This window comes from Colletotrichum phormii (assembly GCF_030913505.1).
Source record: "Colletotrichum phormii strain CBS 102054 chromosome Unknown BDP81scaffold_3, whole genome shotgun sequence".
NCBI lineage: Eukaryota > Fungi > Ascomycota > Sordariomycetes > Glomerellales > Glomerellaceae > Colletotrichum > Colletotrichum phormii.
The window spans coordinates 1,192,814-1,211,175 of record NW_026851445.1 but is presented as its reverse complement, the minus strand read 5'-3'; the positions used below and the strand labels follow the sequence as shown (position 1 = coordinate 1,211,175).

The following is an 18,362-nucleotide window of genomic DNA, read 5'->3' as shown; positions in this document are numbered from 1 at the left end:
ATCTTTACTCTGCTCAGCACGCATGCCTGGTTCCTGCGACCTCAGGCCTCCACCACACCACCTCTCCGAGACCATGATGGTAATAATTCGGTCGGATGGCGGTACAATATGCACGGGACAGGCGACGGTCTGCAAAATATAGGTAGGGGCATGACTTTTGGCTGGTGGGTTGTGTTGCTGCGCTTCTTGACACATTGGCGTATTCGGGTACGTGCTGATGAAGGTTTGATTATGGCACTCCCTTTCTCGGTCACTTTTCTCAAGCATCTCATCCCTTCTGACCCTGGACTAATTGTTTGGCAGGCGTGTCGCACTTTTGAAAGTAGAGCTCACGGAGGACAAGCCAACAATGTTTCTTGAGCGGGGATGATTTTGATGAAGGTTGGAAGAAGAAATTGGCTGGGCCAATTCAACGAACGAACCCCTCGGCGGGCCGCTCTGCAGGTTTGAAACTAACACAGAGGAGAGCCTCGCCTGGCTGACCAGGTTGCCGCTGGCTCGGACAGTGGAGTTTCGGGAGAGGGCGCGATGACGCGAGCCACAAAACTCTCCTGGTTCCAGCTATTTGGGAACCGAGGAGCGAGGGTCGACAACCCTTCCTTGTCGGAGGAAACCACATCCTGGTGCTTGGGAGCACCATGCCTGTCCACAGCGGCCACGTACTCGCTGCACTCTGCAACCCTTGCACCAACGGGTTCAGTGCATTGCATGGCGGACGGGTAAAAAAGCAAAGAGAGAGAGACTCTTTGAGACGACGACATACTGTGGTTGTGCTGGGCACCAGGCAACTCACCACCCCAACGCGGCCCTGACCATTCATCATTGACGTCAAGACGAGCGGTACGACAGATGTGTCCGGCCTTGATACAGACCTACCTGAGCTCTTTGGCCGCAGCCGTACGAGAGGCTGCAGATAAATACATGCTTGGGAATATGGCGTTGCCGAGTATGTTGTGCGGATGGTCCGGAGGCGACCCCGAATGTGGCAGACGATGTCATTGCAACAAGCAAGACCGGCTATAAGGCGGCTCCCAATATATCGTGACGGCCGGGACGCTGCGTGACAAGCAGTTGGCAAATTGACGCATATGGCTTGCTGGGTAGCCACCGCCCTACCTAGCAAGTGGCCACGGAATGGAGTTCGGAGCAGGGCTGCGATCCATAACTCGGCAACTCGAACGAAATGGTTTCCCTGCGCATGCGGTTACCGAGCAGCTACCCAAGTAGAGGTGGCTGTTGTTCATCGACTGACGCAAGACACTTCTTCGCATCGGGGATTCAGGCAAGAGAGTAGCCTGTCAGAGATGATGCACGTCAGAGGGGAGAATTCGACCCATCTCTCTATAGGTTGCTCCTGTGTGTAATAATCCTTCCCAGCCACTCGACTTGGACGAGTCTGATGAGGACAAGCAGGAGTCCGGAGAGGAAATGGAAAGCAGCGTGACTTGGCGGCCGTTGACCGTGGCCTCTCGTCTGCACGGCTGCGGACCATGCATCTGCGTATCCGTACCTTAGTACATACAACAGTATTCCACAACTCGCTTTACCCGATATGAGAGAAATTGGGCCTGTGGTCTGCTTCTCCTTCTCTCGTCCAACGACTTTCCTTCTTCCCATGCAAAGAGGGGGGAGATGAGTTGGCTGTCGATGAGGAGTCACATTCATTCCCGCCAGTAGGGAACCCTAGTCGGCAAGCACCCTGCTGGTTCCTCCGTCTTCATTTTCCTCTCGAACAGAACCGTACTCTCGGGTTCCAATAGGACGGGATGCTGGGGCATAATCGTCCCCCTTATCGATGCCAACCGGCCCCCTACGACCCCTGTCTTGCTGACGGGACCACAGGTGCACAGCTTACGGACTAATACCATGACACTGCGATACAAAGATACCCAGCTGAGCTCCCCCCCTTATTATTGAATCCTGGATGACGAGCGGCGTTACCTGCCATCTACGATCCAATCGTCCACCAATGGCCCCCGGTTCTACGGAGAACAAATCCAAGGACCAGGTCTCTGTCGTTTCACTAGAACGGGGTGGGGGACAATGCTTCTAGAAGACCATGGTGTTGCGAGCTGACTTTCTGAAAAGGCATGGAGCGCGCGGTGCCGGTCCTATGAGCCGGCGAGTCCTACCTCCCGCGTTCTCTTTACCAGGTATTCGTAGGGGAGGAGATGAAAGGTGCGGCTGCGGCTGCGGCTGCGACTGCGGCTTTACTGCGGTCATGGGCACATGAATCGACTTTTCCTCTTTCATCTCTTCTGCCATCTACCGACGATGCGGAATTTGGATGTAATACCGACGCCCACCCCTCCTATAATATTATTCTTGCGCGCACAGATCACGGGCTGGGCGGTACCCTGGCACTCTCGCACACACACATACTTCACTGTTTACTGTGTAGTGTGTACAGCCCTCCAGGCCAGCAACGACCAAGGGAAGCGGCCGCGCCGCTACCGCCATTTCCTTTCTCCGTGAAACGCGAGTTTGGACCACAACTGATGACCGATGGATGACAACCTTAAGAGGATTCGAATACCTACCTTTAGCAAGCCTTGAATGGCCTTGACCAACCTTGACAAGAAAGATAGCCCGCGCCGCAACTCGCAACTCGTCGAGAGTGGACCGTCGTCGTCCCAGCAGTCAACTAGACCTTCTGCTGTGCAACAACCTGAGCAGTCACTTCCTATTCCAGTGGCATATTGCATTGTCTCTTTTCGTCCTCGTCCTGCAAAACTGTGTCATTACAAGGCGTCTCGCAGCCTCTGGCCGTGCTATTAACACTTGAGCTCTCCTCTATGGGTAAGACCTCTCTGTATTTTTGCTTTCTTTCTCCCTCCTTCTTGCTGGTAGCATGTTTGGAATTACGAGAACATGCCGGTTGGCGCATAAGCCCCCTCCCTCATCCCATCCCCTGAACCGGATGGGCGCGCGAAAAGGGTACCGATATGTAGGTCTAAGGTGACAAGGCCAAGTTGGAAATCCTTGCCTGATTAAACCTTAGAAAAAAAGGGACCTTTTTTTCTTTAGTTGCCGATAAAGGTCATTTTTGCATGCGCCCTAAATTTTTTTCCCCTTACCTCTCTTTCCAACCTCCCGCAAAAAGGAAAAAAAAATTTGACCAACAAATGCAACAGTAAGGTGATAGCCATGTAGGTACGGATACAACTGCTGTGGTTATGCTGCCCACCCCTTCTCTCTCTCTCTCCCCTCACTTCACGGCCCATAGCTAGCCTCCCCTATTCTTTGCTTTTCCTTCTTCCTTCGTCTTCTTCTCACGTCTGCCGCCTATCCCCCCTTCAGACCCTTGTTCTTTCTCACGATGTGTGCTCCCCTAGAGTCCTGTTCTTCCCTTTGCTGTTCCATGGGTCTGACTCTGCGGCCTGTTGGACCCACGTCTCCTCCCTCGCGTGTTGTGTGATGACTGTGTCGTGTTGTCATCGTGTGTGTCCTCCCTCATCATGTCTTGTGCTGTTGTACGCCGTTCAGTTTCGTGTCTCGTTCCCAAACTTGTTGTCTCTCTCTCTCTTTCTCTCATACCGTCATACGGCCCAGCCACGCCAAGTCAAGGGACGAATGCACGAGAAACGCCACCGAATGCCATGTGTATCATAATTTCTTTTCTCTTCTTCTTCTTCTGTACCGACGCGCAGAAGGGTGGGTTGGAATGGGAGGAGAAGAGGGGGTTCGTCAACTATTCTAGACACACGATCCGAAATTGAACCCAACAAACTCCCCCCGGCTGCTCCCCTATTTCGTACTCGGTGGTTAATGTAATAACCGCCCCAAAGCAAGCAAGTGGGAATAAAACAAAAAAAGAAGGAGGAGTAAGAAGAGGGGGGGAAAACATCGCTTCCTCGACTCCTCCTCCCCCTCCTCTCCACACCGGGACCCCTTCCCTTGCATGGGACAACCGAGGCGAAGCAAGAGAGAGAGAAAGGGACCCCACCAACCGATAACCCAGCTCCAACTCCTCTTCAACTCCGTGCCGCCGCCGCCGCCGCCGCCGCCCTCCCCCGTAATGTTTTGCTCGATGCAGGCCCCCCCCGAGTGGATGGAGTGGATCACCAGCAGGTGAAAACCGGGTTCCTGGCTTTCACCGGCTCCAGCCTCTCCATAATAACCTTGCGTTGGTTGCCCTCCATGCCCTCGGCGGCCGCATAGCCCAGGTCGCCCTCCTCGACGTCGTCTTCTTCGTCATAATCTTCCATGCTCCGGCGCGAGCCATACAGGTGCTGCGCGATGCTGCCACTGTTGCGCCGTCCGGCCGCCGTCGCGAAGGAGTATCGTCGTTGCTGCTGCTGCTGCTGCTGCTGCTGAGACTGCTGACGAGCGGGAGAATACATGTTGAGGGCGCGCGTGCCATGATAGCTCTCTCGGTGCGATTGTCCCGAGAACCTGGGCCGTTGCATCGCCGCGTCCTTACTGCCCAGCGGTGCAGATGAAGCCAGTATCCCCGAACTGCTCATGGACGCCTCGTCGGGTGACTGGGCTCCCTCACCTGTCGGGCTTAGGGCAAGCTCAAACCTGCCCGGATGAGGCATGTCGGCCGGGGGGCTAGCGAAGCCGAGCAGGTCCTCGTCCACGCGGTGGGTAGGTGCAGCAGACGTATTGGCCTGGCCAATGTCGCCCTCGTCAATGGAGCGTCGGAGCTCTGCGTCGCGCATCATCTCGGCGGACGTTACCCGCATGGGCACTGCAACTGGCACGTCGACGAGATCGTCCCAAACGCAGACCTTGGCGCGCCGCGTGAGCTCTAGAGGACCGTGATCCGGCGTCTTGAGCGTCTCTACCACGTTCCATGCTTGACCCTTCATGACCGCGATCTGCCGAGCAAACATCTTTTCCTGAAAGTCGGGATCCAGTTGGAAGACTTTCCGTAACGCCAGTTGTGTCTGGCTCCACCAGTGCGTTGAGGTCAGGAGGGGGAGGAAATGATCTCGCGTCTTCTGCGAGAACGGCCGTCCAATCAGGTCAACGGGAAGGAAAAGCCAGCCAAAGGGGAAGCTGTGTGATATGAGCGATTAGCATTCCTTTCCACACGCATTGTTGTTTGCATGGAGCAAATTGCAGAGGAAACGTGGAGTTTCCGGGGGAGGCACATACCTTCGCCATGCGTCGGGATGTTTCCAGGGCCAGGAGAGTGAGTTGTCGATAGCACCAATCGTTATCTTAGGATCTTGTGTGCTTGGATTGGGACTAGATGCCTTCATTGGCTGTTGCGTCCTGTAGGGGTACGAGGAGCGGCTTTCTGCTGCTGGCCGCTGGTTCAAGTCCACCGGGCGAGGTCCGCTCTCCTCTGATGAACCGGTTTCCGTGTTCATTTGAAGTGGCTCCGACACGATTGACACTTGCTGTGTGCTCCAGTCCACCTTGATCATCCAGTTGTCCAGACCACGATCAGTGTTGCGCATCATGTAGTCCAGAATGACCAGCTTCTCGAGCTCTTCGCGGAACGACTGTTTCAAGGATTCGGTCCACACGAAGTTGTCAGGACCTGGTGGTAGTCGTTCCCGGCTGCCTTCATCGTCACTCTCAATGTCATCCAACGCTGCCGCACTGCTTGGTCGACAGTTATCTGCCCACCTTCTCCTACGCTTGCGGTGTGGATCGTTGGTCCTGAAGCCTGACCAGTACTGGTCTGGCCATGGGTGTTCTCTCAGGAACACATTGGCGTCTTTGAAACCTTTCAGGAAGACCTGGAAGCTTCCGGGTTTTTCTGGAAGCGGTTTTTGCTTTCTGTAGAAGCTGCGGCGGTCCCAGAACGGGTAGTGGAAGGATTTTGAGGATAACCAGACGACGTCGGTGTAAGGTACCATGTGGGTGCGCAGTTGGCAATCCAATGTGTATGCTGCCGCTTCGCTGACATACGAAAGGTTGGGAATCAAACTGCGATGCGATTAGCCATGGACCTCCTGGGCGGAATGTACATTATCATACCATGCTCGCCCGAAGCAACAAGGGAACAGGTTCCGATGGATCCATTTGTTCCACTTGGGGTTGCCGGCCGCGTACGGCTCCTCGTCCTTGGGCTTGAAAACACCTACGACCTTGCCCTCCGTATTCCGGGCAAAGTAACTGCCGGAGCTTCCCTGTGCGATCATTCGAGGATGCGTTCCTTGAAGGATGGCCTGCCTGACGCTGCCCACGATCTGTTCGAACTGCGACTTGGACATGACATCTTGCGGCGCAGCCAGCCCTTCAGGGGTAATGGGTCGGACACCCTCGGGGGCTTGGAATACTGAATGATGGATCTCTAGATGTTCATCATCTCCAATCTTGCCGCGCCCCTTTGTGCGCTTGAACCGGCTGGCGATCTCATCGGCCCATCGTTCTAGTCGAGCGTTGATGGCTTTTATGTCGACACCAGAGTTACTGCCGCCGCGACGGCGATTCTTAGGTCTGGAAGGGCCGGCGATCACAGGTTTGGGGGTTGTCATGCCAGAACGGGGCCGCGGTTGCGTGATGGGCGTGAAGCGAGGGGCCGAGGCCGGCTGGAGGGAGGCATATGACTGGGTGAGAGGGTCGTCGTCTTCGGAGTCGGAGGAGAGGGCATCGGCTTGAGCGAGGCGCTCGTAGCCCGTCGTCGGGGGTCGAGAGCGAGGCATCGTGGACTTGGAGGCAGGGATGAAGGGGCCGTCTCGGCGAGGAAAGGGCGAGGTAATTATCGAACAAAGGCAGGGCCGGAAGTCAGAGCCATGTGGGTTGGTATGCAGAAGATTCGATGAAACTCGCGATCGAGAAGGCTTGAATGCTGCTGGGTCGGCTGTATCTCCGTTTTGGATGCGATAATCGTGCTAGCGAAGGGAATGCGGAATCTTGGCCTAAGGATGGAGGAAGCCACGAAGTCTAACCCTCAGCAGGGAGAAAAGAAAAGAAAAAAAAAAAGATGGCACTGTAGAAACAAAGGTAGCCTCAGGGAGACAACAGGACAGCAAGTTGGCGATGAAAGCAAAAGAGGGAAGTAGAATGGTAGGGCTGTAGTGGTGCTCGTGATGGTGGTAGACACAGAGCAATTTCTCAGCGAGTCGCGTCGTCGAGCATGTGTCGTTAGGAATCCGTGGTTTCGGCGGACCGCGATGCTGTCATTGGGGTGCAACCGGTGCTGCTGTCACCCTGGTACCTTTGAAAAGGTACCTTGCCTTACTGCTTGCTTTGAGTTCTAGACTGCCTGAGGTGCACCGAGGTAGCCAGTTCTAGGCGTCCATAGCGGTAAGTAGCGGTTCAGCACAGGGCATTCGGCCCCTTGCCTCCGAGCTTCCCCGTGCTAGTGCTTGGGCCAGTGATTGGGGTACACGGAACGGGTGCAGTGTTTACCCGACTCAACCCAAGTTTAGGTAATACCACCTCATGAAGGCAACTTTGCTATGAAGCAACATTAAGGTACTCTTCTGATTGGGATGCTGGCAGAAGTAACTAAGGAAGCTGCTCAGACGCTTCAAGGACCTACAGACGTTGCATGCGAATTCGGGCAAGAGTTGCCCGACCGTACCTTGCAATCTCATTTGCAACTGCTGTCAGCAAATGCGAGTTGGTCCCGTCCGGGTCAGCTGATTCCAGGCCGGACACTTGCCAAACGTTGACCAAAGCCAATGAACTGGGGAGACAACAGTCTGAGAGCGGCGGTGCCATTCTAAAAGTGAGACACGGGCGGCCGGCTTTGGGCGTCTTCGTGTCGACTTGTCACAATAACCTAGGATGGATGATGCTCGTCGTTGGAACTTGTGCAAGACAAGAAAATAGCTAGCAGGCGTGATTGGCAGACTAAATAGTCTGGATTTACTCAAACGACCCAGCCATGGATGGCATTCTGACCAACAACGTCAAATCCCCATCTTCGATCTGACAACGGCTTTGCAGGCAACCAGACATGCCGGGCAGGACGGACAAAAGCCGTCGACTGCACACCCAAAAGTCATATCGGCCTTTCCTAGCTAAGTGGCCAAGCTACTGGTAGTTCTGCTCCTCAGTCGAATGAAATGTCACGGCTGTCACCCCAGACTTCCCCCCAAACTCTCGGGTTGCAGCCCATGGGCCCCACCCACACGGCACGTTGGTTCTCCTCCTCCTCCTCCTCCTCCTCCTCCCCCTCCTCCTCCCCCTCCCCCGCGAATTGGTTCGATTCATCACCCGACCTTTCGATGAGTGGCCTTCTTACATGATCGTCCCGGGCCAAGGTTCCGTTTTCATTGCGCAGGTAGGATTGTACGACCCGACCAATCCAGTCCCAACTGCTTTCTTGATCCCCGCGTCGTGTAAGTTTTTGGTGATTGATCAAGCCTGCTCCCCCCTTGCAGACTGACAGATCCTTATCATCATTTGCTTGCGGGTTTGGACGATTAAAGCGACCCGTCTAACCCGAATGATCTTCATACGTCAAGCCTCTCGGTGTGTTGCGAGGAGATCCCGATCAGGTCAGAATCCTCTGCTACGCCCGGCGCACATCTTCCGATCACCTCGTGCTTTGCTCTCCTCTTCTTGCTTAGTTACCTTCCGCAGTATTGGGGATTCTTTATCAAGTCTTCCACCCGCTCCACCATTTGCCCCCCCAGTTTCTTCTTACACAGCAGCTCAGGTTACATTTTCATATGTGACTTCTACATCAAAACGATTACACTAGTCTGCATCAGCTTACCTGTGATCAATATTTCGGTAATGAACATGACCTCCCAACTAGAAACAATTGCCAAACTTCGCTCGGTAACGTCGAGCCCCTTTCCTCCCGAATCAGATCCTCTCCGCGGCCGCAAGAGGCACCGCAGCCTCACGAGATGTGACCTAGAGGCCACTCACTACGGCGGCACGGGCGGGTCCAGCACGCTCCGGGGCCGACCCCGTCGGCGATCAACCTCGCCGACGCCGGTATCGTCCAGAGCCTCTTCACGAGCCACCGCCACCGCCGCCGCCGCCGTCGGCATGCCGAGCACGGATGTGTCTCCCATGAGGAAGCGACTCCTCCGCGTCGTCCTGCTGGAGCGGCGACGAAGCCAGAGCCCCTCTCGGTCTAGGTCGCCTGACCGCCAGCAGGCCCCACCCCGACGCCGCCGACACAGGACTCGGAGCCGGAGCCGAACGCATACCATAACCAAGGAAAATTTCCAGCCCAAGGATCAGCTGCCTCGGCTCTTGCTTGTTGAGCAGGCACACAAGAAGGTGGATCAATCCGTTGGAGTCTGATGGTCAGCTGATATGGGAGCATGCGAACATGGGGAGAACTATGAAAGGAAGCCCAAAAATGGACTAAATAAGAGAAGCAGGCAACATCTCTTTTACACGCCAATCACGCAACCGCTCACATGGGAATTTTGCGATGTGTTATGGACTACTGAACAATATTCCTCGGGAATCCTGGCGCTAGTCGTTTGGTCGTTGAGAGTTTATGAGCACGCCGATGAGACCTTGCCACGAAGGAAATGTCTCGGACAACTCAGATCAACACAAGACAACCATCGAGGCATACAGGGTCACGGTGAAATCGACCCGGTTGGGTAGATTGCAAGAATGGGTGTGGAAGTCCAGTATCATGTCCCATTGTCCGGCTGGTAGTGGGGTGAGAGCGATCTAAAATGGCTTGTACTGAAGATGGTGGGCAGCACTTGAAAACAGCGAGCAGGGGACCCCACGTCAAAGATGGGCCGGACGTGTTATCTTGGGGCGCACTCGAGGCACTACCGCCAAAAGATTCAAAGATTGAGGTTGACGTAGGAGTAATAGCCGGGTCTCGGATTGGGAGGCGGTGACGCGGACTGTTCAGGTGGTGTTGATGAATACGAAGGAGAGTGTAATAAAATGTTTTCTCACTGGTAGATTCGGGCGACACTGTGGTAAGGCAGGGTAAGGCAGGTTTGGTAAACAGGATATGCCTGATTGGGAACATCCATAATGATACACACAAATGACAAGAAAGAAAAAAAAAAGTTGTTTGGTCAAGTGACCATGCACCCTTTCACAGGCTGCCTCTGAGTGTAAGAGAGAGGAGGTACCTCCCTGCCTTACTCTGCCCGTATACGGAGTAGGTAGATAGAGGGGAGTGGGAGAGGCTTGGGCCGAGATGGTAGAAAGTGGGGTGCACAGATGGTAAAGGGTGGCCACGTGAGGATGCGAAGTTTCCAGGTAGCTAATCGGAAATCGGGAATCAACGGGGGTCTCCACTGCAGGTGCCCCGCTGCAAGAGGCGGAGGGAACTCAGGGAGCAGTGGGAGTGACCTCAGCTGCAAGAAGGCTGCAGCCAACTGCTGCACCACATTCCATGTGCCGCGCCTACCTTCACTTTTTTTTTTTTTTTAACACTACCTACCTACCTCTACGACCACCACCACTACTACTACAGTCTACCACCACCTTCACCGCGACCTGGGGTTCCTTTTCTATTTCCCTCCTTCAGCCTGCGCTTCCATCCATCGCCCGGGGTGTTGTATTGGTCCCTTCGTTCTGAAGTGCTTTCTTCATTTCGCCTTGCGCCACCGCTCCTGCAAAGAACTTTCTTCAACCGCCACACGAATTTCTGATGAGGAGGCAAGAACAATGATATGGAACAAACGACACTTGTGAATAGGCGTCGGACTTGACTCGACCTTTGGCCTCCTTCCTCCCCCGATTTCTCGCGCCATCCACCTTCTCCGCCTACGTCTCTTGTGTGTTTCTGGACCCTGGCTGAGCCTGCCCAAAGTACCTCACCTCGTATCACCTCAGGTGGACTCGACTCACTCACTCACTCGACGACTCACCATTGCGGGAGTGACTCTTCTAACATCACCCTCTCATCAACCCTCCCCCGGACCAACTCATCTCAGACACGATATAGCCTTGCGCCTTCCTCACCACCACCTCTCCTCTCACCATCTGCATCGTCGCTGCCTTCAATTTATGCCCTTGAGCGACACTCGTTATTCCAAGCATTGCTGGCTGCTTCTGCCACTTCTTTCACATATTTCCTGGATTTGGGGTCGACTTATCTACAATACCACTGTTCATTGTCACGCCCATATCAAACAGCTACTCCACATCTCTCGCTCTCGTTTGTGATGATCGCAACCGCCCCTCTCAGACTGCTCTACTGAAGCCCACCCTCCGTGTGCAAGCTACAGCACCTTCTTCACGGCAGCAGCAACAACAACAATAATAGACACACGCTGGCATTGAGACGCAGCCATGGCATCGCCAAACGGGTCAAATGGTGAGTGAGCCCCGCCATGGATCGGCTCCCTACCCCTCCAAGCCCTAGGTCGACTGCTCTTTCCCTCTGCCAACCTCTGTCGCAACCACAACCTCTTTCTGCCCATTAATTTGGGATTTCCAAATACTTACAACCTTTCCTCCAAAAAGGCCGAGCAAATTACATCAACGCCCAGCCGCAAACACAGTCGTGGAATGCGCAAGCATTGCTGAACCCTCGATCCTACGCTGCTTCGAATGCTGCCTCGAGGCGCAATTCACCCAAACCTCAGCACTTGGCGAACCGATCTACTCCGGGAAATCATAACGCCACCAACAACCCTGTTGTGTTCCAATTCGCGAGTCTCAACGACACGACGAGCGAGTCTCTGACACCCAGCTTCACCTCGGGCGCTTCAACTCCCGTGAACGACGGCGGCATTTCACCATACGGGATGGCCAACATGATCGAGAGAATGAACGATGTTCAAGATCGCGCTGCGGCGCCCCTGCCGAAGCGCCGAAAATTCGATACCCCCGACCCCGAGTCCGACGCCGACAGCAACAAGAAGAAGATGGGACCTGCCGGTAGCGGAATGCTCGGCGCCTATGTGAAGGAAAAACAAGACGAAGGCAAGAAGGAGAATTCCAAGGTTTCTACCCAGACTGTGGACTTGACTGAGGAGGGCGACGATGTGGTCATGGTGGAGGACCCCGCAACCGAAGAGGTCTGCTACGGCATGCTCACCGGCTTCCTCGACTGCCACAAGGTTCCTTCCGCCAAACCGGGCACGCAGAGCATCTTCGGAGCCGACTTCATGCCACCCGTTAAGATCGTTCTGAAGCGAATCATCGGAGATTCGACCAAAAAGATCCAGGCATACGACTACACGCGCGATATCATTGGAAATGTGGACGCCAATACAGCCAATGCTCTCGTCCCCCTGCTGGACTCCAACGTGCGCCTCCGGGCCGATTGCAAGATCCCTGCGCGTAGAAAGCAAGCGGATGAGCAGCCGGGCCAGGCGATATCGAGATCCTATCCCGTGGAAATGACCCTGTACGGCCAGTACAGATTCGTCAAGGCCGTGGGCAAGCACTTTGAGAGAGCCAAGATCGTTCTGCGCCATCCCAATAGAGTTGACAAAGGCGTCAGATATGAGAATGTTCATACGGACAACAAGCCTAACCCAGCGCCTGGTGCCAGAAACCTGGCCGGAGCTCTCGCCCAGTACAACAATCACTCTTCGTCTACCTATTACACCAACCCCACCCCGCGCACCGTCGAAGAGATCAGATCAGACGTGATGGGCGTCTTCGACTCTATGGGAAAGACTGATGAGCTTCCTGAAATGGACCCAGCTCCTATCGTCACCACAGAGTTACTGAAGCATCAGAAACAAGGCCTCTACTTCATGACCGCGAGAGAAAAGGAATCGACGGCCGAAGAACGAGTGAAGGGATCCATGTGGCAGCTCAAAATCGGGCCCAATGGACAGAAGTTCTACTACAACGTCATCACCGGCCACCAAGAGCGGACTCTCCCCGCAGACACCCACGGCGGTTTGCTCGCCGATATGATGGGCTTGGGAAAGACCCTCAGCATCCTCTCCCTCATTGCCAGCTCGTTGGATGAGGCCAAGGAATGGGCAGGTCGCACTCCAGTTCAGCCCGAGATGCCACCCCAGAAAGCTGGGGGGAAGGCAACGGCTTCGAGCTCCCTGCCCCTAACAGGCATCGCAAAGAATGCCAGGGCTACGTTGCTCGTGTGTCCCTTGAGTACGGTCACGAACTGGGAAGAGCAGATCAAGCAGCACATTGCGCCGGGGGAGATCAGCTACTATATCTATCACGGTTCGAATAGAATCAAAGATGTCGAGAAGTTGGCCGACTTTGATTTGGTCATTACCACCTATGGCTCTGTCTCTAGTGAGCTAGGCGCTCGCAGCAAGCGAAAGTCTGGCAAGTATCCCCTGGAGGAGATCGGTTGGTTCCGAATCGTGCTGGACGAGGCACACATGATTCGCGAAGTCGCGACTCTGCAGTTCAAGGCCATTGTTCGTCTTCAGGCCGCCCGTCGCTGGGCTGTGACTGGCACGCCCGTCCAGAACCGACTCGAGGACTTGGCCGCTCTCCTTCAGTTTGTCCGGTTGAAGCCATTTGACGACCGCAACAAGTTCAACCGTTTCATCGTGGACCCCTTCAAGGCTTGTGACACGGAGATTGTTCCGAAACTCCGCGTGCTTGTTGACAGTGTCACACTCCGCCGGTTGAAGGACAAGATCAACCTTCCGCCCCGAAGCGACCACATTGTCAAGCTCGACTTCACAGACGAGGAGCGCGAGGTTTACAATCTCTTCGAGAAGAATGCTCAAGATCGCGTCAAGGTGCTTGCTGGCAACGGCGTACAGAAAGCACTGGGCGGTCACACCTACATCCACATTCTTCGATCCATTCTCCGACTTCGACTCCTCTGTGCACACGGCAAGGACCTCTTGAATCAGGAAGATTTAGAGGCTTTGCAGGGCATGACAGCTGACATGGCTATTGACCTTGACAGCGAAGACGAGGACAAGAAGCCCGGCTTGTCGGATCGGAAAGCATACGAGATGTTTGAGCTCATGCAGGAGACGAACTCGGATGCTTGCAGCGCCTGCTCGAAGAAACTAGGATCCAACGACGACGCTAGCATCGAGTCTGAGGGACAGGAAGACATTCTCGGTTACATGACGCCCTGCTTCCACATCATCTGCGGTTCCTGCATCAAGGGTGTCAAGGAACAGGCTAGACGACTGCTCCCTCCCGGCCAGGCCATGGGACCTTGCCCCATCTGTTCCGCCGTGATCAAGCCTGCCTACGTTGACATTCGTCGATCTCGACTCAAGGTGGAGCACGAGGGTCCTGCCAAGGAGAAGGCTACAACGAACGGCCGCAAGAGCTTTGGAAAGTATACAGGCCCGCACACGAAGACGAGGGCACTGGTCGAGGATCTGCTCAAGTCAAAGGCTGACAGCGATGCGAACCCCGATGAGCCGCCGTACAAATCAGTGGTGTTTTCCACGTGGACCTCTCACCTTGACTTGATCCAAATGGCTCTTGACAATGTCGGTGTGACGTACGTCAGACTGGATGGCAGCATGACCCGTATCGCTCGAACTCAGGCAATGGACAGTTTCCGGGAAGACCACTCTGTTCACGTGATCCTAGTATCGATCACTGCTGGTGGTCTCGGCCTGAACCTGACAGCAGGTAGCAGCGTCTATGTTATGGAGCCTCAGTATAACCCCGCGGCCGAGGCCCAGGCCATTGACCGTGTTCACCGTCTCGGCCAGAAGCGACCGGTCCGAACAGTTCGCTACATCATGAGAAACAGTTTCGAGGAGAAGATGCTTGAACTGCAGGAGAAGAAGAACAAGTTGGCTACCCTCAGCATGGACAGGAAGGAGAGAGTTTTCGACAAGAGCGAAGCGGCCCGGCAGAGACTGCTGGATTTGCGAAGTCTCTTCAAATAATTCTCCATCAAATCGGCAGTGTGAAACTTTCGGCTTTCGCAAGCATATTATCGTGGCGTTTGGGAGTATAGGGAAGCAGGAATCCAGCAATGGAGTGGGGCGAGGCCAAGGCTTCAACGGTTTTCTTTTTTTCTTTCTTTTTCTACGGCTGCCTACGAATGAGCTCACGACAATCTTATTCGGTGGCTGCAGTTTCGGTGTCTGGGCGGGGAGGGAGGGAGGCAATCTCACCTTTCACGCGTTTAACGGCGTGACAATGCGATCGATACCACTGCTTCAAGGTCTTTTTGACTCGATGGTGAGGGCAACGGGAACAGGGTCGTTTTGAGAGGGAGGAGTTGTGAGGCAAACTTCGAATTGTTTCTTCCCATGGTTTGGTCATGGTTATGTCAATGTTGTGTGTCACTAGAATTGCATTAGACCTACGTAGGCATCTTTGCTCTTGCGGAAGGCAACGAACGTCCTTCGAATAGTCGAGGATAAATGAATGGTACAAATTTTGGCAACAGAGACTCTGGAGCATGGGGGGGTCATGATGCCTCGTGGACCTAGGGTACTTTCACGTGTCATTTGCCCGAGGACCCTAGGCGTAGAATTCTAATTCCATGTTGTATCCCAAGGTAGCTGTTGAGAAGCCATGTCAGTCTTTACATGGGCGTCAACGCGATAGTACAACGTGGCGCGGATGTATATAGAAGGGGGGTCGTGAGAAGGAGGCGGCGTGTCGTAGGGCCATCCCTGTTTCTAAGCATGTCATTGTTGAATAGGCCCCCCCTTCCCCTCCACCCGAGGTGAACATCCAAGCTACGGCGAGTGAATTATAAACATCATATGTTTGTTTCGCCTGTTCATCATCTTGTTGGTGGGCATGTAAGGTACCTCGTCTGGCCTGGGTTTTGGGGTGGGCAAGCCCTGAAGCTTACTACGCCGGTAACGAAATGACCCGCATGAAATGAACATTCTCTATTTTGTGGAGTTCTGTTCATGTAGGTGGTTTGGGTTTTCCCGTGGTTTGGCAGCGTCGGTCGGTAGTTCAGTCGAATCCCGAAACTCAAGGAATCTTTATTTTTGTTGAGGGGGGGAAAGCAAGGTTGTAGTACTGGGTGTCACTTTGCGGTTTTCAACTAGTCGCCCCGGGGTGAGACACGGTAAGCATTGCTGGCATTGGGCATTGAGAGAGAGAGAGCGCCGTCCCGCGGCGTGCCGCGCCCCGTTCGTCCGGGTCTCCGCCCCAACCTGGGGCTGGGAAAAAACTGTTGTTGAGTGCCTCCTCTCTCCGTACTTCGTACTACCTTATCCTCCAAGCGCCAGGCTGTGTGGGGCATCTCTCGTCAGACGGCTCGGTACATATTGGAAAAGTACGGGGGGCAAGAAAACGAACGTGGAAAAGCATGTGATTGCGGCTCTGGTGCATGAAGCGTGGGACGTTATCTAGTATCACCTAGTGTAGACACCGAAATACTGATGAGGAGTCTCTTCAAACGTGGGGAGAAACCCCGTGGGTGGAGTTGAGCCTTTGGCAGTCGTGGCGGCGTCATAGTCGAGAGCCTTCAAGTTCCTTATGGATGAGTTTCAAGTAGTCGGGCGGTGGCATATCGAAGTTGCTGATCAGAACCGAGTCTCTGGCCTGAAATGTCAAGGTGATCACAGGTGGTGGCATGTACAAGTTTTCTTGAAGTGAAGGTTGTTATTGTCATTCTCGCCCTTACGATGGGATTTCCCATTTTCTAGTCTAAACAGTTTCTCATAACTGTTATAGTGAACGCCCTCTGCAATGCCTAACCCCGCAAACGCCTAAAAATGTCCCATAAGTGTGAGGTTGGCAATCGCTCTCACCTTCAGTCGAAGCTGAAGTGTCAAAGGCGTCTTATCTTGAACGGCTTGGCTATACCGTGATGACGATGGTTTCAACGGAGCAACCCCCATAGGACCAGTCCGTTTCCACCAATTTGTTGAAGTGAAAGTCAAGCGCTCCCACTTTCCGCCTCGATTTGTTTGTTTCAAACAAGCTTCCCAAAGTCATTAAACTGTCCTATCCGTCATCTCTTTCATGCAGCATCAGCGCTGGCAACGGGGACAGCAACACGAGTGAGCTGATCTCCCGCACGAACAATGCGCTCGCCACTTGAGTCGGTGACGGTAGTCATGTCCTTGTTCTCGTACTGGGCACGCTTCCAGATCTCAACCTCGCAACCACCACGAAGGACACCAACACGCATGGTAGAGAGCAAGTTGTGGGCGGCGTTCGAGTGGAGGTAGACACCACCATTGAAGATAGCAGTAGCGTCCTTGCCGAGGGCGGAAGAGATGAGGGCTTTGCCACCGGGGTGCTCCTGGATGAAGTCGGTCACGTCGTGGATAACACCGGCGATGGCAACAAGACCTCTGCCGTTCTTTGCCTGCGCCTTGAAATCGTCCCAGTCGATGACAGGCAGCTGCTCCAAGGGAACACCCCAGTCAAGCTTCGCGCGCTTCTGGTCAAGCTTCTTCTGCAGCTGCTGGACACGACCCTTCTCAATCTCGTTCTGGCGGAATTGCTTGAGGTCGGTGGCGAGGCCAAGCTGCTTCCAAGTCCAGATGCACCACTTAGTGGGGTCGTACTGCCACCACTGAATGGCGTTGCGGTAGTCGGAGGGGAACTCGTGGTGGAAGTTGTGGTATCCCTCACCGAGGGTGACAAGGGCAGTGATGACGTGATCACGAGGTGAGTTGCGGTCGTCGAAGGGCTGGTCACCGAGCCAGTGGGCCAAAGAGTTGACGCAGAAAGTAGCCTGCTGAACGACGAAGATGCGAAGAATGCCACCGTAGACGTAGCCGCCGAGCCAGTCACCCCAGCCGAGGCCGCAGAAGACCGTGGGGAAGATGACACCCATGACGAGGATGCACTTGATGAAGTGAACGTGCTGCCACATAACGACGGGGTCCTCGTTGAGATCGGAGATATCGGTACGGCCCATACGCTTGGGGTCCTGCTTCATGACCATCCAGCCAATGTGGCTGTACAGAAGGCCCTTGCGAACGGAGTACGGGTCCTTGTCGGTGTCGGTGTATCGGTGGTGAGCACGGTGTCCGTGAGACCACCATCGGATGGAGCCCTCAACGGCACCGGCGCCGACGGCGGCGAGGTAGATTCTGAGAGGAAGGCTGGCCTTGTAGGAACGATGAGCCCAAAGACGATGGTAGCCAGCGGTGATGCCGAGGCCGGTGTTGAAGTAGTAGACAACCGCGAAGACAGCGGTCTTCCATGTAAGAGGAATCCAGTAGGAGCAGATGAATCCAATCAAGGGGACAATCAGAATGAAGGTCGTGTTCAGCCAATTGACGTGCTTGTACCAGTTGCTCGCAGTGATAGGCTGGGTAGAGCTATTCCTATGTTAGTTACCATGAAAGATTGTCATGTTGGGAGCCAAACGTACATGTGAGGCTTCTTGATATCGTAGGCCCGAGCACGGGTGGGAACGTAGTCGGAGGTTCCATCGGGAATTTTCTCGGCCTTGGTGACCTTGGCGTCGGAAGATGAAGTCGTCGCCGACATGTTGAAGAACGGAGCCAACAGGCTGCGAATCTGAGAATCGGAGGTTGTAGTCGGAAAACGAGTAATCCGAGGTGTCTGTTGGTAGACAACTCCAAACGATGCTTGGTGTAGAAGCAACGTTTACAACCAGACTTGCTGATCAAAAGGCCAAATGGGCAAGGGAC

At 54.4% G+C, this 18,362-nt stretch overlaps 6 protein-coding genes across 6 annotated transcripts; 3 read left to right on the top strand and 3 right to left on the bottom strand.

The window, feature by feature from the left end:
* Positions 1-1,891: 1,891 nt before the first annotated feature.
* On the top strand, positions 1,892-2,598 carry BDP81DRAFT_128315 (uncharacterized protein). Its single transcript, XM_060581702.1, has 2 exons — positions 1,892-2,033; positions 2,089-2,598. The coding sequence occupies exon 2, from the start codon at positions 2,172-2,174 to the stop codon at positions 2,511-2,513; it is 342 nt and encodes a 113-aa protein (XP_060449751.1). The 5' UTR covers positions 1,892-2,033; positions 2,089-2,171; the 3' UTR covers positions 2,514-2,598.
* A 1,463-nt stretch (positions 2,599-4,061) lies between these two features.
* BDP81DRAFT_310949 (phosphatidylinositol 3) lies at positions 4,062-6,605 on the bottom strand (the record flags this gene model as incomplete). Its single annotated transcript, XM_060583682.1, has 3 exons — positions 4,062-5,004; positions 5,104-5,886; positions 5,938-6,605. The coding sequence occupies 3 exons, from the start codon at positions 6,603-6,605 to the stop codon at positions 4,062-4,064; spliced, it is 2,394 nt and encodes a 797-aa protein (XP_060449750.1).
* Positions 6,606-8,406: 1,801 nt separating this feature from the next.
* BDP81DRAFT_128191 (uncharacterized protein) lies at positions 8,407-9,338 on the top strand. The gene is made up of 2 exons (XM_060581701.1): positions 8,407-9,176; positions 9,255-9,338. Exon 1 carries the CDS (start codon positions 8,653-8,655, stop codon positions 9,172-9,174), a length of 522 nt encoding a protein of 173 aa, XP_060449749.1. The 5' UTR covers positions 8,407-8,652; the 3' UTR covers positions 9,175-9,176; positions 9,255-9,338.
* Positions 9,300-9,973, bottom strand: BDP81DRAFT_128174 (uncharacterized protein). The gene has a single exon (XM_060581699.1). The coding sequence runs from the start codon at positions 9,872-9,874 to the stop codon at positions 9,425-9,427; it is 450 nt and encodes a 149-aa protein (XP_060449748.1). The 5' UTR covers positions 9,875-9,973; the 3' UTR covers positions 9,300-9,424.
* Positions 9,974-10,716: 743 nt separating this feature from the next.
* BDP81DRAFT_128176 (SNF2 family domain-containing protein) lies at positions 10,717-14,751 on the top strand. The gene is made up of 2 exons (XM_060581700.1): positions 10,717-11,173; positions 11,323-14,751. The coding sequence occupies exons 1-2, from the start codon at positions 11,149-11,151 to the stop codon at positions 14,661-14,663; spliced, it is 3,366 nt and encodes a 1,121-aa protein (XP_060449747.1). The 5' UTR covers positions 10,717-11,148; the 3' UTR covers positions 14,664-14,751.
* A 1,960-nt stretch (positions 14,752-16,711) lies between these two features.
* Positions 16,712-18,198, bottom strand: BDP81DRAFT_310636 (cytochrome b5-like Heme/Steroid binding domain-containing protein; the record flags this gene model as incomplete). The annotated part of the gene is made up of 2 exons (XM_060583658.1): positions 16,712-18,026; positions 18,080-18,198. The coding sequence occupies 2 exons, from the start codon at positions 18,196-18,198 to the stop codon at positions 16,712-16,714; spliced, it is 1,434 nt and encodes a 477-aa protein (XP_060449746.1).
* Between the last annotated feature and the right edge of the window lie 164 nt (positions 18,199-18,362).